This window comes from Eschrichtius robustus, chromosome 18, assembly GCF_028021215.1.
Source record: "Eschrichtius robustus isolate mEscRob2 chromosome 18, mEscRob2.pri, whole genome shotgun sequence".
In the NCBI taxonomy this organism is placed as follows: domain Eukaryota; kingdom Metazoa; phylum Chordata; class Mammalia; order Artiodactyla; family Eschrichtiidae; genus Eschrichtius; species Eschrichtius robustus.
Genome location: NC_090841.1, coordinates 79,815,935 through 79,837,423, shown reverse-complemented (window position 1 = coordinate 79,837,423; position 21,489 = coordinate 79,815,935). Strand labels below are relative to the sequence as shown.

At 51.9% G+C, this 21,489-nt stretch overlaps 1 protein-coding gene across 2 annotated transcripts in view; it reads left to right on the top strand.

The window, feature by feature from the left end:
* The first annotated feature begins 332 nt into the window (after positions 1 to 332).
* Positions 333 to 21,489, top strand: part of CARS2 (cysteinyl-tRNA synthetase 2, mitochondrial) — a 40,178-nt gene continuing 19,021 nt past the window's right edge. Inside the window, exons 1-6 of one of the 2 annotated variants that reach the window (XM_068526410.1) lie at positions 333 to 731; positions 4,264 to 4,314; positions 7,968 to 8,085; positions 16,680 to 16,751; positions 16,856 to 16,961; positions 20,373 to 20,456. In XM_068526410.1, the coding sequence (XP_068382511.1) occupies positions 8,032 to 8,085; positions 16,680 to 16,751; positions 16,856 to 16,961; positions 20,373 to 20,456 (316 nt within the window). In that variant the 5' untranslated portion in view covers positions 333 to 731; positions 4,264 to 4,314; positions 7,968 to 8,031. Of the gene's footprint in view, positions 732 to 3,686; positions 3,925 to 4,263; positions 4,315 to 7,967; positions 8,086 to 16,679; positions 16,752 to 16,855; positions 16,962 to 20,372; positions 20,457 to 21,489 lie in introns of those variants that run through there. The other variant, XM_068526409.1, reaches the window with a different exon arrangement.

Below are 21,489 nucleotides of genomic sequence, written 5' to 3'. Positions count from 1 at the left end.
CGGGCCCCCGCAGAGGGCGGGCCACCCCGACTCCTTCCCGCCTGTGTCCTGGAATCCGTTCTTTAAGTCCGCGCCCCCATTTCGAAGGACCACCCAAAGCGGGGCGGGGCAGGCTTCCACTTGCCGGGGTCCTGGGGGGGTCTCTCCCTGTGCTGTCTCGGCCCCTCCCCTCCCCCCATGGCTCCTCTCCCCGCCCTAAACTCCTCGATTGAGACTTTCGGAAGAGCCCCGTTGCCTAGACGACGGGCCTGCGCTCAGGCCCGCCCCTTCCGGCCGAGGCCCCGCCCATGGGCGTGACCACGTTCTGGCTTTTGGCCTTTGGGCCCAGGGCTGCGCCACGGCTGGTGTTCCTGGCTTGGCGCGCTGTGCCGCTTCGGCCGTGCTCTGCTGTTTGGCCGTCTCCTCTTCCGAGGGGCGGGTGTCCTGTCGCGGTCTCTAACCCTGTCAGGTACCTCGGCTGCAGCCTCCGGACGTCCCTACCAGCTCCGCGCCTGGGCGGCGCCGCGCCCTTCGGCTCGTGGATGGGGCGTTTCGGCCTCTCTCCCGGGTGCCCTGCTGCCCCGCGGACGCTCCACTTGGTCGGGGAGCGTTGCTCTGAGGTTCGGCACGTTCTGGTTGGAGCTCCGAGTCTCCGGAGAAGCAGTGTTGTGACAACCACGACCGCCGGGAAGTTTTAAGTTACTCTTTGTGACCCAGTAGCATTGCAGACCAATCCAGTGTTTATAAAATAGGTAATTATCTGCAGCGGTGCTCATTCCAGCGATCTGCGGGGCGCAAACGAGACTAAATGGAGCTGTTTGTCTTTCGAAATGAGTTGTTCACATTGGATCGTTGATGCGGTGATAAACAACGAATAATACTTACACTTTCAAGTAAACGGGTTTGATCTTTACTCTCAGCCCCCTTAACCCACCCTCACATCAGGAGAACGAACGTTCACTTCGATATTCAGGAAAATGGTTGTTATTTTACTTAGCGATTTGCATTTTTCCAGTTTTGGCCCAGTTTAAAGCAAATGATAAGTTTCATTTACTGGCCACTAGCCTGCACGAAAGACTTTAATACTATGACGTTATGTGGAAACGGAGACATTATATGGGATAGAGAGTAAACGTTGAATAAGAAAAAAACATATAAGTAATTTTAAAGTACAGTTGCAAGAAAGAGATAGGTTCTTTTAATCCTTGCATTCATCGGCTCTAAAATGAGTAGTGTTTATCTTGATTTAAGAATAAAGGTGAGAAATAATTTACCCCTTCCAATGATAAGCAAACTGGAGTTTTTTTGTTTGTTTTTTAATCACGATGTCATCCCAATAATGATTCTTCATGTTTTCATGGACTTCACAGACACGTGAAACAAAAAAACTTACTCATTCAACAAGAAATATTTAATGAGCACCTAGCATGTGCTAGCTGCTGTTCTATGCACTAGGGATGCAGTGGTAAAAAATGTCTATAAGACATTTAATTCACCCCTTGGGCTAAAAAGTCAGAAAATATTTGATTCGCTTTACAAAGTTCTTAAAGTGTATGCCAATGACTTTACCGTTTTCTGGACAAGGTTAGAAGACCAATAGCTAACGCATAACTGTGACCACGCATTTTAGATATGCCACTAAAGAAAAGTGTTTAATTTTGAGGATAGATTGAAGCATTTTAGTTGTTTAAAGTTTGTTCTTTGGAGTGTGTTTCAAAAATGGTTATTAAATTTTTTTTCGAAGGTTATATTTCTAGTTTAACTGGAGATGCTGAAACCTATGGGAGTAAAAGAGATGAACATACAATTCTTTAGAGGTGCTTAAAATATAAATCCTAACACATTCATCTCAAACTTGAATCGCCCTAAACAATATGTGCTATCTTTATCTACTCTACTTTCGATTTACAGATTTTGCTTTGAAAGAAAATGTGATGCTGAGAACTACATTTTTTTTTGCTGTTGTCATGAAGGACTAAGAAATGGCATTCGTGATATTTTGGAATCATTAATATACTTTGTTCTGACCTAGACTGGGAGGAGTCACCTCAACTCTCTCTCTTTCACTCTTTTGGTGTATGTGCTAATATATCTTCCCAGTCACTTTTACTTTAATATTGAACCTGCAAGAGGAGTCATGCTTTTAAGCATCATTAAATAATGGGTATGTTAATCACTGTTTGAAGATTCCCAGAAGACTTAAGGTAGCATTGCTGCCTGCCAAGGGCTGAGCACCTTACGGGACCAATTTTCAGAGGACAGAAGATACCATTGTTAGTTTAAAAATCATGATGTCCTATGGCCAATTAAAACATGCCAGCTATCCAGATTCATGTGCGGGGTTTGGTGTTGTCTTACTAAATCTGTTTTCAAAACTTCTAGCTTTTTCCTTGAATTCCGCATATTCTCACAGATTGCAGTCAAGCCTTTTGTTCATTTTCTTATTTTACTGGCATATCTAATATCTGGGTCAGAGCTTTCTGTATCAGATGTTTTACTGCTCAAATGTTCTCCCACCTGCACAACAGGTGGATTTCATCAGAGATTGATTCTGCAATCCTTTTCTGAATTTGTTGGTGGGTACAGTGAGAGAGTTCAGAAGAACTTGCAATCTAAAGTACTCAGGGATCGGGTAATGCACCAGCAGAACTGTATTTGGGGAGTGTGTGCTTAGCACTGATGTGGAGGTCTCCTAATTCTGAACGACAGATTCTAACATTTTAGCGTCATGCCTTAGAACACAATTCACGTTAGACTACCGTTTAGCTGCAGAGGTGGACTCCAGGGATCTTGGGGAAAAGTTTAAGTGCTCTAGGAAGATATAATTGTTTGTCTCTAGTTAAGCACTTGCCTTTCTATAGAACGACCAAAACAAGCCCAAGAAAGAACTGGGGAACTTATGTGCTGTTGTGAGGACTGCAAAAGCAAAGGGGATTTTTTTCTTTCTTTTTTCCTTTCCTTTCTTTTTCTCTTGCTTTCTTTTTCTTTCCTTCTTTCTTCCTTCCTTTCTCTTTCATTCTTTCATCCTTTCTTTCGTTCTTTCTCTTTCTGTTTTTGACACGGTTTTGGAAGATATCAATAGGGACACGTTTGTCGAGATAATTTGAAAGTAACTTCAAGAGAATCCACCTTTAAAAAGTCCCGTTGAAACCGCAATTCAGAATGTTTTTGTTCTCAAGAGACGAGATGACATAACTTTTAATCTTAAAATGAATCCCAGGCAGACATTTCCTACTACGCGTACTTGATGAATGGGTGGTGTCCCAGCTTCGCTCTTTCATGCGGAGACAGGGTGTGCTGCGTTGGGGTGCAGACCTGCTCTGTGTGCTGCGCTGGGGTGCAGACGTGCTTCGCCAGCAGGCGAGGAGCCGGCAGCTGGTGCCCGCCCCGTGAACCGGACCGGGCCGCGCGTAGGCCCGTCCCCAGGCCCGGGTTGCACCGGCTCTGCTCGGTCCCGCGCTGAGAAGAAGGGCGGAGCGCCTCGGCCCGCGCGCGGCCCGGGGCTGGGACACCACCCCAGCCTGCCGCTCCCCTCCCCCACCCTGAGGCACTGCCCCTCCCCCTGCGCCGCAGAGGGCTCCGGACAGCCCGAGGGAGGCGGGGCGGCCTCTTCCCGACCTCCTCTTCCGGGGTAGGCGGGGCGTGACCGCGCCCCTTCCGTGTGGGCGGGGCCTCGTGGCCCCTCCCGGAGTGGGTGCGGCTGGCGAGTATCTGCGCGCGGCGCGGAGCGGCCATGCTGCGGGCGCGCGGGGTCCCAGTGGGCCCCTCGCTCCTTCGGGCCGCGCTGGGCCTGGGGCCGGGGCCGCGGCCGGGGCGGGCGGCGTCGGGGGCGCGCGGGCAGGGCTGGCTGCAGCCTGCGGGCTACGACACGGGCGTCAAGGTGTACAACAGCCTCACCGGGAGGAAAGACCCCTTGATCGTGAGCGGCGCGGACACCGCCTCCTGGTAGCCCCCGGGGATTTGGGGGGGGACGGGGTGCTGCGGGAGGTGGGGCGGGAAGGGCTGTGGACCCAGCGTTTTCGGAGGCGGGGCCTCTGCATGGAAAGCGGGATTGGGTTCTCAGGTGGAAGCATTTAATAAGTGATAAAAGCATGTTTAAAGTCATAGTGATTCACAGGTTTGGCTGTGCATTTAGCGATTCAAGTGTAATACAGCCCCGGCTATGCATTCCCCCAAAGTGGTTACTTTTCAAAAAAGGCATGATTATATGATGATCCTAACTGAGAGTGGGGTGCCGTTTCTTGCAAATATGTTTCACATGGTGGATTTTAACTCTGTTCCTAGGTATAGCTGTGGACCAACTGTCTACGATCATGCACACCTGGGTCATGCTTGGTGAGTGTCCTGAGGTTGAATTTTCACACTTTAAGGGACCATTTATTTTGGAAAGAAAAAGCCTTTGCATGTTTTTGCCATCCCTCAAGTGGCAACTTGAGAATGCTGAATAATTACTGTATTGCAGGCATCGTGGGAAGCATACATGTCACAGTCTCACTTGGTCCCATTTCACAGGTGAGGAAGGTCAGGGAGGCAGTGAGGAGCAGTGAAGAAGGACCTGTTTTGGAATCAGGTGCTTCTTGTTGGGTAGTGAGATGAAGCCTTTCCAAGGGCCCTTGAATCAGCTGGTCAGGAGTTATTTCTGGCCCCCGCTGCTTATTTACTTCCCAGCTTTGGACAGGCCACTTTATTACTTTGTTTTTTAAAAAATATTTATTTATTTATTATTCATTTATTTATTTTGGCTGCGCCGGGTCTTAGTTGCGGCACGTGGGATCTTTTTTAGTTGCAGCATGCGGACTTCTTCGTTGCAGCATGCATGTGGGATCTAGTTCCCGGACCCGGGATCGAACCCAGGCCCCCTGCATTGGGAGTGCGGAGTCTTACCCACTGGACCACCAGGGAAGTCCTCTGCTTTATCGCTTTGAGTCCTGGTTTCTTCATCTTTGAGGTGGGGATAGTAGTATCCATCTTTTTGAATCTTCACAATTTTATGAAAACGCCCATAAAGTGCTTCTTAACCGAGTCCCTGAGGTGGGAAGTGTGGTGAAGGCTCACCAGTTCTTGAGGATAGGTAACACGTTAGGAAGTGTGAGAGCTGGGGTGGACCCTGGGGCATCTGACCTCCATGTGCTCCCTGTCTCCACCGCGTAATGTGCTGCCTTCTGCGTTTGTTGAAATTGCTGCTTTTCCTAATATTTTCTCTTGTGCATCTTTTAAACTTGTTACTGTTCAGATCTAGATTAAAAGTCACCTTTATTCAGTACGTATTTCAAAAATTTATATATCACCCAGCAAGATCTGAACTTTTTTGTGTGTGTTATAACAAAGTAAATAGTCTAGGAGTCATTTTTTCCTTCACTTTGGGCTAACTTAACTTAATTATAAAAAGCATATTTTGATCTCTTTATTGAAGTATTAAATATGTTGGGGGAAATATTGAAAACAGTAGAGGTTATGGTATCTCCCACCCTGGAAAAACCTCTCCACAAAGGCAAAAGAGAAAGAAAACAATTTTACTATCGAATAAGACTTAAACCAGAATGGGACGCACAGGCAGCTCGCTGAAAGGATTGCAGAGACAGAAGGGACTTGCAGTCTTGTGTGAGCTGAGTGGGCCCAGCTCTCTGGTTCAGGCAGGTCTGTAGTGTGCATTCGGGCACAGGTTAGGCCCCTCCCATTGGGTGGTGAACATTCTTGGTAACTTCATTTCAAAGTGAAGGCTCCCAGGTCCTTGAAACTTTCCTGAGTTATGAGACTGACAGAGGCTTGTTTAGCCGTTAGAAGCATTTAGGTACATTTTAAAAGGGCTGAGGAAGAAATTCTGAAAGAAAGGGGGAGTAGAGCAGAGCCTCTCCCTTATTTTCGACTAGCAGAATCAGGCCTTTCAGTTGTGATTTGTATCTGTCCTTACAAATACGGGAGAGAGTACAGATCTTCAGCGTACGGCCAAGACAACGTTCATGGCTCTTAGACTGAGAAACAGAACGTCATCAGCGCCCCAGAAGCCTCCTGTCCGACTCCCTCGCCCAGGGCCCCCACTTGAGGGTAACCACTCTGGGCATCTCGGTGGCGCCTCATCAGGGAGAGTCCTCAATCTGGGGTGTCCCTGCGAGGTAGAACCCTAAGTGCTACGAGATTTCTGAAGAGGTTGTAGTCTTGGGGGCAGGGATGGTCAGGCATGGTCCACTGCTCTTAAGTAAAGTTTGAAATCCCAAAGCCCAGGACCGTGTCCTTCCACGGGTCTGTCCCTCCTCACTCTCCAGGTTCGTGTCTCCACACTCCCCTCCCTGCTCGCCCCTCCAGCCTCTATGTTAAAGAGACAGACACTTACCAGACACAGCTCTGGCTACGTGCGTTCTAAACGCTGCGCAAACCCCAGCCAGTGATATCCTCTGACCACACCAGGTGGTGGTGCTGTCACCCCCAGAGTGTAAATGGGGACAGGTCCCCTGGCTGCGAAGTGCTGAGCTGAGGGGCAGGCGGGTGTCTGCCGAGTCCAGGTTCCCCGCTAGGGGCGCGGCCTCAGCCAGGGGAGCTGGTCCTGCACCTGGGCTTTCAGGGTTCCCACGGTGCTTGGGGAGGCCCCGGGGAGCAGCCACAAACAGGTATCAGGGACCCGCAGCCCCCGAGCTCCTCTGGGCTGCGCATGTGATTTGACTCTTTTTTCACTCTGTTTCAGGTTCCTGTTAGCTTTTTCTCTTAAGTCTCATTTCTTGTAGAGTTTTCCTGACTCGACAAAGAGGGGTACACTGATGATAATTATAGTAAGAATTAGTTGGAATTCCTGCTGCACAGGCACCAAGATGATGTACAGCAACCCTATGAGATAGTGGAATTTTGCCCAGTTCATAAATAAGCAGTCTGACGCTTCAGAAGGATATTTAACCTTTTAGCTCCTTGAGAAGGAGTTTTGGAGATGCTTGTCCCTGGAATTTGGCCTCAGCTCTCTTTGGGGCAGGTGGGTGTTGGGAGTTCAAGGGATACAATAATGAGGCTCATTTTCGAGGGAAAATGATTTTATGAGCTCAAATGTTGGCCGTGTGGATAACAGAGATGAGCATGAGATTAGCTGACCCTGAGTTTTAAGGTTGTTTTTATGGGAAACTAGTTTCTTGAGATTTTAAATGGATCTTAGATTTTAAACCCTTTTGCTTTCACAAGTCTGAATTACCCCCGTACAGCCTGTCCATAAGCTGGTGTTTGCATATTCCACAATTGTGTGCACATTTCTTAGGAATGATCTTATCCAGCTTTGATGGGATTGTCCCTGTCTTGATTTGTCATTATTTGCTTCTATCTCTTGTCACGGTGAAACATTAGTTATTCTAGAACACGAACAAGGATGGTAAAAGCTCTCAGTATCTTGACCACCTCCTGAGCTTGCATCACAAGTGAATTTTTATACGATTGAATAGATGTAAACTCAACGCCTGTAAAGTTAAAAATGCTAGTGTGGTGTCCTGAAGCTGAGGCAGTACCTTTGTCAGTTTCTCATGCAGACCCACATGGGCCAGTCAGTAAAAGGCTTTTCCTTTTGTCAGCTGTCCTTGGAACTGTCCTTGATATCACACACTCACAGTTAACGTGCGGCATCATGTTAAATGCACCGCACACTTTTGAAGATCACAGTGATGACTTTCGGTTTTGCTTTTTTTTTTTATAAATTTATTTATTTATTTTTGGCTGTGTTGGGTCTTCGTTTCTGTGCGAGGGCTTTCTCTAGTGGCGGCGAGCGGGGACCACTCTTCATCGCGGTGCGCGGGCCTCTCACTATCGCGGCCTCTCCCGTTGCGGAGCACAGGCTCCAGACGCGCAGGCTCAGTAGTTGTGGCTCAAGGGCCCAGTTGCTCCGCGGCATGTGGAATCTTCCCGGACCAGGGCTCGAACCCGCGTCCCCTGCATTGGCAGGCAGATTCTCGACCACTGCGCCACCAGGGAAGCCCGTGACTTTCGGTTTTAAAGATGCCCTAACATTTTTTTTCTTTCAGCTCCTATGTTAGATTTGATATAATTCGAAGGATCCTGACCAGGGTTTTTGGGTGCAACGTTATCATGGTGATGGGAATTACAGACGTGGATGATAAAATAATCAAAAGAGCCAATGAGGTAAGTGTGGATTATATTGATGAATGCTTTGATTGATTAGTATTCTAACCCCTATTTGACACTTCTTATTTGCACTTCACAAGACTTTTCCGGCCTTACTGTCCACACGTGGCCCCACGAGGATACCCTGACAAGTTATCTTCCTGAATCGTCTCATTCCATGGAGGCTTCCCGGCCTGAATGCAGGCCCTTCCCTGCCCCCTCAGCCTCCAGGGTAAATACCTCACTCCCTGTTTACAGAGGAAAGTCAAAAGGCCATTTTGGGGCTAGGGAAATTTAGCTCATATGAGGTTTAATTTTCTCATTTGTTAAGTGAACAGGGCGCTTCTCTTATATCTCATTCAGCATTTAGAGGAAGTCTTGGGGGGAAATTCTAACACAGGGATTAAATAAAGTAGTTATATTTTTATTTTTTATTTTTAAAAATTTTATTTATTTTTTTTGGCCATGCCACGTGGCTTGTGGGATCTTAGTTCCCCAACCAGGGATTGAGCCTGGGCCCTCGGCGGTGAGAACACAGAGTCCTAACCACTGGACCGCCAGGGAAGTCCCTGTAGTTCTATTTTTATTTATTATTTATTTATTTATTTGGGCTGCACTGGGTCTCAGTTGCGGCATGCAGACTCTTAGTTGCGGCATGCATGCGGGATCTAGTTCACTGACCAGGGATCGAACCTGGGCCCCCTGCATTGGGAGCACGGAGTCCTAACCATGGGACTGCCAGGGAATTCCCTATAGTTTTATATATGTGTATATGTATATTTTTTTAATAAATTTATTTTTTATTTTATTTTATTTATTTTTGGCTGCGTTGGGTCTTCGTTGCTGCATGCGGGCTTTCTCTAGTTGCGGCGAGCAGGGCTACTCTTAGTTGCGGTGCGTGGGTTTCCCATCGCGGTGGCTTCTCTTGTTGCGGAGCACAGGCTCTAGACGCACGGGCTTCAGTAGTTGTGGCTCGCAGGCTGAGTAGTTGTGGCGCACGGGCTTAGTTGCTCCGCGGCATGTGGGATCTTCCTGGACCAGGGCTTGAACCTGTGTCCGCTGCATTGGCAGGCGGATTCTTAACCGCTGCACCACCAGGGAAACCCCCTATAGTTACATTTTTAAAAGTCTTCTTTCAAAGGTTCACCTCTTCTGCTTTTTATGATTAGCAACTCTCTATAACAATTATATATAAGTATCTCTATAACAATTATATATAAGTATATCTATAACAGTTATCTCTAAAGATCTATACAAAACTGTTAAATTATCTAATTTACAGAAAAACCTACATTGAGTGCCTTACATCCTGTAATTTTAAAAATGTATGAATATATATATATATATATATATATATATATATATAGTGTTTTAGAAAACCAGTTTATACTTTATACTGTTTCGTAACCTGTTTTTTCCACTTACTGCATTTTGAGTGTTTTCTCGTGTTATGTATTCTTAAACATTTTTAAATAGTCTTAACAACCTTCCGTCACACAGACATTGTACTTACTACCATCCTTATTTTTGGACTCTTGCATTCCTCCCATATTCTGTTATTTTCTCTCAGATTTATTTCCTAGAAACCCCATCTTCCTATTTCCTACCGATTTGCCTTTTTAATAACTAGACAGCATTCTGCCGTTGGAGGCTACTCAGAGAGTCCTCTGGACCTCCCCATCTTTGACTGTTTTTATTGTTTCTAGGTGTTAAAAATAGTGCTGCAGTGAATTTCTTTTTCTCCCCCTCTGTTTTGTCTGCGTAAATACTTTTCCCAAGGTGGAATTACTAGGTCAAATGATGAGCAGTTTATTTGATACGATTTGTCACCCTTCTTGGAGTCAGATCGTTTCAGAGAGAGGTTACCAGCAGTGCCGAAAACGGGTTCCAACTTTCAACGTACTTCCTCACGTCCTCGGCACAGTGGGGTTTCCCATTTTTGTTTAGCCTGGGTAGCTCAGTCAGTGTGTCGTGTTCCCTTACAGCGGACTCGACTTCTGTTTCCAGGACTGTCCCTGAGCTTCATTGACCGTCCGGGTCCAGGCTCAGGCCTGGGACAGAGGCTTTGTGTGGACAGAGGTGAGACAGACAGTTCTGGCCTCCGGACCTTGTGTCCGGCGAGGCAGCCGGACCCTCAGGCAGATGCTGTGTGTGTGACTTAGTTTATTTTGTAAGTCCAGATTGGGGGTGGGGTGCAAAGAGGATCACTGCGCCTTTCTGGAATTCGGGAACGACTTACTGGAGGAGGTTCGCCCACGTGGGATGTTAAGTGTTAGGAAGGGACTGGCCCCGGAAGAGCGAGACATTCTGGGTGGAGGGGAGAGCGTGGAGAGAGCAGAGCGTGTCCTGCATGGAAGCCAATCCTGCGGTATCCCTGGCATGTGGGGCGGGCGGTGCCGGCTGGCGAAGCTGGAGAGGGAGGGGCGTCCCGGCCTGGACGATGCCCTGGGAGTTGGGCTCTGTTCCGTAGACCGTGGGACCTTCCAGCACGGGACCAGCTCGGTGCAGTGGGAATGGCCCGCTCTGGGGCGGGGGGATGCGACCAGGGACAAGGGCCTCAGGGAGGGCTCAGTGGGCGCCCTGCACTGGGGGAGGGTGAGCGCTACGTGAGTGGAGAGAGAGGGAGTTTGAGGTATCGGAGGAAACCCAAACCAATCTGAAGCTCAGCTCAGGGCTGTGTTGAAATAAAAATACGCATGTGGTCTTTGTCGTGGTTCCTGGTCCACAGCTGGAGTGATAGTGTGTGTCTTCTGTGAGCTAACGGGATGACCAGTGGCTGGGGCCCCTAGATGGCGTCGGGATGGGGGCTGGTGCCAGAAAGACCAGCCATGAGTTGAGCTGGAACTTTCACTCCCACCTGCATCCCTCCACCCCTGCCTACCTCCTGGGAGGGGAGAGGGGCTGGAGGTTGAGCTGATCACCGATGGCCAGGGATTTAATCAACCTTCCCAAGGATGAAGCCTCCATAAAACTCCCAGACGACGGGGCTCTGGAACTTCCAGGTTGCTGGACATGGAGGTGCTGGGAGGTGGTGCCCGCCCGGCCCCCCGAGGGCATGCACGTGTCCCCCCCCAACCTCGTCCCTCGTGTCTTGTCCACGGGGCTGCTGCTGAGTTGTGTCCTTCGTATAAACTGGTAATGGGAAGTGCAGTGTTCTCCTGAGCTCTGTGACTCGTTTCATCAAACCCCCAAATTTCTAGTCGGTGGACAAAAGTGCTGGTGGCCTGGGGACCCCACTGCTGCAGGTGTCTGAAGTGGGGCAGTCCTGTGGGACTGAGCCCTTAACTTGCGGGCTCTGTGCTGACCCCAGGAGCTGGTGTCAGAATAGGATTGACGGGGCTTCCCTGGTGGCGCGGTGGTTAAGAATCTGCCTGCCAATGCAGGGGACACGGGTTCGAGCCCTGGTCCGGGAAGATCCCACATGCCGTGGAGCAACTGAGCCCGCCCGCCACAACTACTGAGCCCGCGAGCCACAAGTACTGAAGCCCACGCTCCTAGAGCCCGTGCTCTGCAACAAGAGAAGCCACCACAGTGAGAAGCCCACGCGCCACAACAAAGAGTACCCCCCGCTCGCCGCAACTAGAGAAAGCCCGCGCGCAGCAAAAAAGACCCAATGCAGCCAAAAATAAATAACAATAAAATAAGTAAGTTTATTTTTAAAAAAACAAAACGAATAGGATTGACTTCCAGCTGGAGTCAGAGGGTCGGAGAAGTGGTTGGCATTGGAAAAGACACACCACGTTTGGTACCAGAAAGGAGCCACTGCAGGGCTGGAGGTGAAGATCAGGCGGTGCCAGCGCTGGCGGTTCATCATCCCATCCCTGGTTCTCTCTGACGGTTTAGTTCGAGCCCTGGCCTGATTCTGTCTCTGCCTGGTCTCCAAATCCCCCGCCTGTGTCCGGTGTCCCTGCGGTCACTTGTCCACCCTGGTCCACCACCGGAGCCTAGAGGCGAGGTCATGAGATGCCGACGCGGGAGCTGCTGCTTCGTGGGGACCTGTGAGGGAGCAGGGGCTGGGGGAGCAGAGGGAGACGGGGGCGGGAAGGGAGCGGGCGGCGCGGGGCCGCAGGGGCGGGGCCGCAGCCCCCGACTGGCAGGGGCCGTGTGCTGCTGTCGCTGTCGCTGTCCCTGTCGCTGTCCCTCTGTCTTCCCGCCCGGAGCCGTTTGCCCAGGGCCGTCTCACTTCGGTCTGTGCTCAGCCACTTGCTGGGGTGGCAGCCCTGGGGTCCTAGAGTGGAGGTTTTGAGCGAACGCGATGCAGGAAGGAGTGTCCTATCGTCCACGGTGAGGACAGACCAAGGGGAAGGCGGGGGGCAGGCGTGCGACGTCCCTCTGGAATCCGCTGGGATCTGGGCGGGAGCCGCACAGGGTCCGGGACGCTTGGTGGGAAGGTCGGTCCCGCGACGCAGAGCAGGGTGGACGCTGGAGCCCTGCCTCGGGGGCCGGGGGTAGGACGGAGAGGACAGAAGCCTGTGACCTGGCATGGCAGCTGGGTGAGCGGCCTGCAGGAAGCCCGCGGCAGGGCGGCGTCTGGAAGTGCAGGCTGCTCGAGAAGGACGGCGCCCAGGCCGGCGTTCCACCTGTCCTCACGCCCGGACGGGACGTGTCCCCGCCCTGGGCGCTTTGGGGTTGGCTGTGAGGCCTCAGAGTCGGAGGTGGAGCTGTCCAGCCACGGGGGGGGGGGGGGGGGGGGCTTGGCGGGTGGGCGCCGGAGGGGAAAGATGGGGTGTGCAGGGGTGTGGGCCAGCAGCCACGGGGTGAAGGCCGGGAGCCTGGGGAGGGAGGGGCTGGACGTCCGCAGGCGCAGGAGGAGTGGGGCTTCAGGGGGTCCCGCGGGAGGCGTTGCTTGCTACTTTATAAAGAACTTGCAAAGAATTTGCGTTACTTAGAACGTGAGAGTGGGTAGGATTGGTTAAAGATCCTAAGCGCAGAATGTTTTAATTTTTGACACCTGAGCGTTTCAGTACTTATTACACAGCAGGATACTAACCTGGCATCCAAGGGTCTCTTCTGTCCTCAAAATAGAGTCTTACTTCAAGGGGATAAACCGTTCATCTGAAACACAGAGTTACGAAGATACCTGTTTGTTTCTTCGGATCCAGCAGAGAGGCTGTTCTTTTTACTGAGGGCAAACGTTTTTGACGATGGCCATACCTTCATGCCATCTGCTCCAGCACTTGCTCTTAAAATATTTTAAATTATAATATTTCACTTTTCTGAATCACTTCCTTGACTTTAATTTTTGGCACAGTTTTATAGTTTGTCAGGGATAAAAACCGCAGGAGGATTTCTGGGGTAAGGATGAAAAGAAACGAGGTATATTCGCATGGTCGCATTTTTTGTTAAGAAAAACGATAAATGTCTCAGCGATTCAAGCCGAGTTACTCTCTCTGTGCTTCGGAACCCTGGCCCGCGTGCCCTTCCCTCCGGGAAGAAGGCTGGACGCGCAGCTGAGGGCGAGGGCTGGACCGGCGGGGTCCCCTGCCAGGGAGAGCTCAGCTGAGGTGATCCGGCGGGGGTCTGCAATAACAGGGGCCAGGACCCGTGTCAGCAGCGCCTCCTGTAGGTTGTTCTGTGGAGAGAGCAGCGCGAGCCCCTCGTGGGGTGGGCCCAGCTGCCTAGAACTGAAATGTTAGTTTTGGAATATGATTCCCTCTCCCCCAAGCCAGCAACAGCTCGTGCCTACTTGCAGTTCACTGTCACTGGGAGCGCTCGCAGCCGTCCTCACCCCGCGCGGAACAGGACGCGCCTGTTTGCGCAGAGGTGCCCCCCACGCACCGTGTGTCCGTATTATCGGAGCTGGACACGCTGATCCTGGAGTTCCCACGGAAGAGCAGAAAGCAAGAGTAGCCAGGACAAGGGAGGGGGTAGCCCTACCAGATGTTAAAGCAGTTAAAAACCTATAGAAAGTTGTTGTTGTTTTTAATATATTCTTTCCCCTTTTTTAGCACAGCTTTACTGAGGTGGAACAGACCCGAGGGAAGCTGCACGTAGTGCACACAGTGTGTGCAGCCCGATAAACCCCCCACGCCTGTGACCATCACCGGTGTGGAGATGGTGACCGTCACCACCCTCCCCCCCAGAAACCCCACCCTCCAGCCTCCCTGCGCCCCACCCCGAAGCACCCCCGTCCGCTTTCTGCGTCTCTGGAGGCTGTAGAGATTAAACATTAATTTATAGTTACACGAAGAGACAGACGATGGAACACACTAGAAAGTCCAGAAATAGACACAGTAAATCATGGAAATTTATTTTATGATAAAGATGGCATTTCAGATCATTGGGGAACAGATGAATTACTCAGTAAAAAGTGTTGACAGTTGGGTAACCATCTGGGGAAAAAAATAAACCAGAGTTGGATATATGCCTCACAACCAAATCTGAAGCAGATCGGATTTCACATAAGAGAAGTGGAACCACAAATTACTGGAATAAACCTTGGGGCACTTTTTATAGCCTTGTGTTGGGGAAGGCTTTCCTAAGTTTGTTTCCAAACCCAGAAAAGATGGAGAAATGTAAAAGATTGCTAAATATAAAAATGAAATTTTCTGCCTGCCATAAAATAGCCATAAGGTTGAAAGACTGTGAAAAAAATTGAAATTCCTACTGGGGGTAAAAGGTTGGTTTCTTTTCTTTAAAAAATACTTCCTACGTGTCAGTAAGAAAAGACCTAAAAGACCTACAACTCTGTAGAAAAAAGGTTAATTTCAGATGGTTTAGTGCAGATGGTCCCTAAACACGTGAGATGTTCAAGCTCCCTCAAAATACGAGAAATGCAGCTTAAAGATGCAACGAGAGCGTGCTATTATTTAGTATCACGTCGACGAGGTCCAGCCGCCCGCCAGCACTGTGCCCGAGCCTGGCGGGTCAGGTTCCAGTACCTCCGGAGGCGCTGCCAGCAGCCTGCCAAGGGTGGGCGTGTGTCCTCGACCAGGGCGTCACGTGCGGGTCTGTAGCTCAGGCTGCGCACTCGCGTGGGTGTCACGGCCGGAGACGGCGAGAGCGCGGACCGGGTGGTGCGAGGTTCACGCCCGGCTGGGAGACGGACGCGGACGCAGGCCTGCGTGGGAAGGTGGCGCTCGGCGCACCGCGTGCCCGGGTCCCCGCTACCGTGTGGCGTCAGCCGAGGAGACCAGGCGCAGGCGCGTGGGGGGCTTTGGAGAGGCGGTACAAGCACCCAGCTGACCACGCTTGTGCTCCTGGGACGATTCTGACGGTGTTTGCCTTGTGGGAGGGCGGCCGGGCTTGCGCACATTTACGTTGCTCGTGTTCTCCAAGAGAGAACTGCCGTGCAGGAGACTGAAATCAGGTAGATACTGATCAGATAGATGCTGATCTTTGGGTCCCACATTGTGTTTTATTTGAAACTTCTGAAACGGCACAATGACACCGAGTTTTTAGGCGTTACTGTTCGGTTGGCCTTTTGTCCTCTGGATAGATGTACGGTAGCAGATTTCTTGTTTAGGAGGTCTGCTCTGCCACAGGGCCACGCTCAGGGGAAGGCCCAGTGGGTCTGGGTGTCCTGTCTGCGGGGGAGTGATATGAACAAGGCTCTTCTGTCCGCAGAGCTGTCTCACCCGCGTGCACGGGAATCCCCGGAGCCATCTAAGGGGTGACTCGGTGGGACTCTCCACCTTGCAAAGAAAGCTGAGGCCGAGAGGTTTGTTGTCTTGCCCCAGACCGCGCAGCGAAAAGGACACTTTGTTCACCAGGTTTCTTTCTTCAGTAAATGCTCCCTGGCCTCGGTTTCCAGGATGATTCCTTTTTCGGGCCCTGGGCTGGGACGAAGGTGGCCTCAGGCTGACGGGGCTCGGGGTGGCCTTCCACTTGAGGAGGTTTCGTTGTCCTCCGGAGCGGGAGTGTCTTCACCCTGACGCTGTTTCACGGGGTGAGGGGAGCAGGGCAGGGGTGCCTAGCGAGGAGCAGACGCAGGTGCCGGCGGAGTTGAGAGCCCACGGTCGTGGACCCGCGTAGGGTTTCAGGACGTCAGGGTCATGCCCTGTGCTGGGAGTGTTTTTCTGCTGAAAAGTAAGAAGTGCCCTAGGGAGGACTGTCGTGTGTGCCGGGCCCCCCTCCCCCCCGAATCCAGAGCCCCTGCGTTCAGAATTCAGCGTACTTCTCTGGGGGTTCTGCTTGCCCCCGACGTCCAGCCCTGGCCCCTCCAGATGGAACACCCGTCACGGTCCCCACCGACGGGGGCTGCATCACTTTCCCATGTTTCTGAGACATTTCCTCACACATGCGCTTGTGACTTGTTTTCTCTTGCCCCCTGAGAGATAAGGGACACAAGCCGGGAACTCAAGTGGTTGTGTGTCGGGCGGGGTGACCTGGCTTGCCCTGGTCCTAGAAGAGCAGAGGCTACTTTGTAGGTCTTTGGGTTTTGTTTTGAATTATATAACGGAAATCATGACACGGTTTATTCCTTTTTCTCTCTGACCAGAAAGCAGGTCAGTAAAGCTTTTTGACCAGCTGAGGGACTAGGACGATTAAATGCCCCTTTGTGGGCCAGGACCCCGTGGAGGCCGCGCTGGGCGGGCCGTCAGGGGTGGCCGTGCCTCTGGGGTTCCGCCGTGAGCCCCCCAGACTCGCATGCTCTCCTCATCTTCTTACAGATGAACGTGTCGCCCGCTTCCCTGGCCAATCTTTATGAAGAAGACTTCAAACAAGACATGGCAGCCTTGAAGGTAGGTGGGTGATGAGCAGCTTGGACGGCGGAGTCAGTGGGGCTGACCACCCCCCACCCCGCGTGGAGCTGGGGAAATCGCGTCTCTCCTCTGCTTTCTTACAGGTTCTCCCACCCACCGTGTACCTGAGGGTAACTGAAAACATTCCTCAGATAATTGCTTTTATCGAGAGAATCATTGCTAACGGGCACGCTTACTCCACCCCGAAAGGTAGCGGTTATGTTATTAACCTGATCGCTGGGTGAGACCCGTAGGAGTTTGACGGGCGGGCTGCATATTTGGGTGGCTCGGATGGGCCGAACGTCTTACTGTCTTTCTTGGTAGGATTCTTACGGCAAAAATGTTGTGAGATTTTCTGTGGTTGTGTCTCTTTGTGAAGCTGTTGAATCAGTTCTCTTTCAAAATACCTTGCGCTGTCAGAGGCGAGATGAGCATCCGAGAGTCGGTCTCAACGCGGCAAACGTGGCCGGGTGCCAGCAGCCGCGGGGTCCGGGTGGGGGTACAGTCTTCACTGGAGCCTTTTTTCAACTTTGTTTATAATTGTTCACAACACAGTTGGGGACTGTGGCGGTCGCTCTGAAGACCCACTCCCTTGTTAAGGACTGGCCCTCCCTCTCCGCGTAGGGGAGGGTCGTTTTTGATGGGCCAGTGGCAGAAGCGGCAGCTCTCCCGACACTGCCACTCGCATCTGTGCGTAAAGGGCCTCGCCCTACGTAACCCCAGCGCCATCACCAGCCCCAGGCGCTGGACCGAGCCCTCCCGCATCCTGCGGCCTCTGCACGGGACTGTGTCTGCTCTTCCGTCTAAGACACACCCAGTGTTCCCTCCACGAAGCTGAAGACACTGACTGGGTCCCTTGTACAGAACACCCCGTCTTCGGGTGCTTTGCCTGATCCTCTTGGAGACAAAACCTGAATATAGCAAATACGTGAAGGAGAAACCACAAGTCCTCGTGTGCACAGGCTGCACGCGGCTCCAGGCAGGGTCCCCGCGCCTCTCAAGCTCTCGGGCGGGACCACGAAGGAAAGGTGCTCCCTGTCCGGTCATCCCCGTACACCGCATCGAGGGTCACACTTCTTCCGTTGTCCTTTGCTCGCAACGAGCATGGCAGCACCTGCAGAGCCCCGACCCGGGCTGGGCACTCTGGGCATTATTCACGAGGTCAGAGGTTCTTCTGGTCCAAGAACCGACGTTGTGCAAATAAGGCAGCATGGGATGGGCTGCCCAGTGGGACGGTGCCGATATCAGAGCTGAGGAAGCTCACCGTCAGCCCCGGGGGTGGAGAAGCTTCCTGGGAGGGAGGAGGCTTTGGCCAGGGCTTTGGGGATGGGCAGGATCTGGGAGGCACGGCTGGGGAGAAGGTGGTGCAGCTGAAAAAAGGCAGGGTCCCAGAGGCAGCAAAACGCCAGGGTGCAGCCTTGCCCTGGGGCCCCAGACAAAAGCAGCAGCTCCTAAACCAGTTAAACTGGACCCAGAGGAAGGGCCAGACAAAGCACCCCAAGACAGGCATTCTGTACGACAGGGGACCCGGTCAGTGTCTTCAGCTGTGGAGAGAACACAGTGGGTGTGTCTTAGACGGAAGAGGGGACACAGCCCCGTGCAGAGGCCGCGGGATGCGGGAGGGCTCGGTGCAGCGCCTGGGGCTGGTGATGGCGCTGGGGTTACGTAGGGCGAGGCCCTTTATGCACAGCTGCACGTCTGCTCCAGAAGATACAGGAGGCGTCTCCCCACGGTCCTGGAACCAGAGGGGGAGGAGTGACCAGACCTGAGACCTGTGTCCTGAGGCACCAGGGGTTCACCCAGGCGTGGCACAGGATAAATGCTGCGTGTCGTCCTGTTTTGTTTTGTTTTTTTAAATTTATTTTTATTTTTGGCTGCGTTGGGTCTTCGTTGCAGTGCACGGGCTTCTCATCGCGGTGGCTTCTCGTTGCGGAGCACAGGCTCTAGGCCCGCGGGCTTCAGTAGTTGTGGCTCGCGGGCTCAGTAGTTGTCGCGCACGGGTTCAGTAGTTGTGGCTTGAGGGCTCTAGAGCGCAGGCTCAGTCATTGTGGCGCACGGGCTTAGTTGCTCCACGGCATGTGGGATCTTCCCGGACCAGGGCTCGAACCCGTGTTCCCTGCGTTGGCAGGCGGACTCTTAACCGCTGCGCCGCCAGGGAAGCCCAGGTTGTACATTTTTAATAATGGTGACACAAACATAATTCATTTAAAATAAATGTATTAACTTGAACTCCAGTAATTTGGACTTTGTGGCAGTTCCACAAAAGCTTGACTCTAATTTGAGCTTTGAACTATTTGTCAAGAAAAAATTTGTTCAGCAAATGGGTGAAGTAAGCCCAGGTTCGGGAAAACGTGTCCTCTATCAAGGGAGCAGTTTATCCCTCTGTCAAAGCATTTTCAAAGTGCTGTCCGCATTCTGACTTAGTAGAAAGCAGTTCCCACAGTATTTGTTTCGCTGCTGTACCCCGGCATGTAGGTCGGGCTCAGTAATAAACTGCGTGCGGAGGAAGGACCCCGTGGGGGAGTGGCAGAGCCCAGTCACCGGGGGCCATTTCCCCACTGTTCTGCCGATTGCCCCCCTGTGGCGCTGGCGCCTGCCCTGTCCCCGCCAGCTGGGCTGGAGAGTGACCGGGGACATGGGTCTCTGACAGTCAAAGCTCCCTGGATCTTGTGTTTGTTTTGTTTGTTTTGGCCGCTCTGTGAGGCAGGCGGGATCTTAGTTCCCCGACCAGGGATCGAACCTGGGCCCCCTGCAGTGGAAGCGCGGAGACTTAACCACTGGACCGCCAGGGAAGTCCCATAAAAGCTTCCTGGATCTTAAAGCAACCTGTCTTCAAGGCCACTGTCCCTAAGAAGGATAGGGCAGATACAGATTAGTAACTGTGTCAGTACAAAGAATGAGAAGATTAAAAACCAGAAGTTTGCGAAGGTTAAAAATCGCACCCGATCTTGGGCCCTTGCGCTGATCGCGGCGTGCAGGTGGCCAGTCAGGAGTGCGATCCAGTGGCCGCGGCGTCGGCCTTCCTGAGCGCCGGCTCCTTCGGGGCAGAACTCTTCCCGCCAGGGCTGCGGCTGTGCCGCCGCCTTCCCTGCTCTGCCTCTTCCCAAGTGGGGGCGAGCAGGGCTCCCGGGCTCTGCAGGGTCCCCGTGGGAGGGTCGTCTGGCACCCGCAGCCCGCGTGCACCTCGGTGAAAGGACCCCACGGCGGGGGGGATGCTTTCGTGTGGGGTGCCTGTTCTGAGTGGCAGGGTGGTCTTAGGGTATCTGGGTTGAAAAAGGCTTGCTTTATTGATGGGTCTGTAACCCAGGGCCCAGAGCTGAAGGCAGGCCAGCGATAAACTCACTTGCCTTCTTTCTTGTTGAAAAGAACTGGCTCAACATCTTACAGAGAACTTACATTTGTGTTTTCCCTTCCACAACCGGACGTTCATGATGTGTGCAAACGCATGCTTTTACAATACAGTGTTGTTGTTAATTCTGGTTTAAACGTACAGTGAAAGGCGCCACCTGAAGGCTGATGCCGTATCCTGGGTTCAGGTTCTAATTGTCATTAGCTGTGAGGCGTGTGTAGATGCGGGTGTTGACGACGGAAACGAGCGTCACGGTCACCTTTATGAAACAGGCAACGTCTACTTCGACCTGCAGTCAAGAGGAGACAGATACGGCAAGCTGGTCGGCGTGGCCCCTGCCCCCGTGGGAGAGACAGGTGGGTCCATCCTCTCCCTCCCGTGGGGTTCTGGGGACAAAGCCCAGACCCTCCCGTGCTCGATGGGGGTGAGGACGCCTGCTCTCTCAGACGTGGTGATGTTGCCGGACGTCGATCACACCCGAGTTTTCGATTTAGTTGGGGTTTTTGGAATAGAGAGACCACGCAGAGTAGAAAGTTCCCGCAGCACGTGACACGCGGCCTCCCATTCCTCCCTGGGGCGCTCTGCACGTGCACGTGCCGTCTGTAGTGTCATGTCTTAACGCTCTTGTCCAACTGGCTGCTGTCACGTGTTAAATCCCCGTAGGTGTTTTATCATACATAAATTCCCACGTAAACCTCCCCGTGTCGTTAAGTTCCCATACGTATTTTAGCATGTATGACATTCCCGCTGTATTCGAATCTATTCCTGTACCCTCTTCTGCAAAGTCATTTTTATGGAGAAGAAATAATAAGTATATAGAACTATATGAAAAATAATTGGGAGATTGGGATTGACGTAAACATCATTTTAAAGGATACTATTGATATTTAACAGAATCAAACAAAAAATGAGCAAAAACCCAAAAGACAAGTTGTCTGAGTTGTCTCTGTCTGTAGGCGTAACCCTCCCGCCCTATGAACCGTGTCATTTCAGTCTAATTACAGAGGGTGTGTTGAGTTGACTCCTCAGAACTGTTCTTCTTACGTGTGCTCGGGTCGTTGTTATCCTGCTCCCGTCCTGGACCACCCACGCCTGCGAGGTGTGGCCCCGGCCTTAGGGAAGCAGAGGAGGAACTTCTGATACCTACACATTCTAGCATCAGCAGCCCTTTAAAAAAAAAAATGACTTTATTCTTTCGAGCAGTTTTAGGTTCACCGCAGAATTGCGCGGCAGGTCCATAGGGTTCCATACGCCCGCTGCCCCGCTGTACCTGCGTCCCCACCGGAGTGGGACGTGTTAGAACTGGTGGACCCTCTCTGACACGCCAGCCTCACCCCGAGTCCATAGTCTACATCAGGGTCACTCTTGGTGTCTCTGTGGGTTTAGACA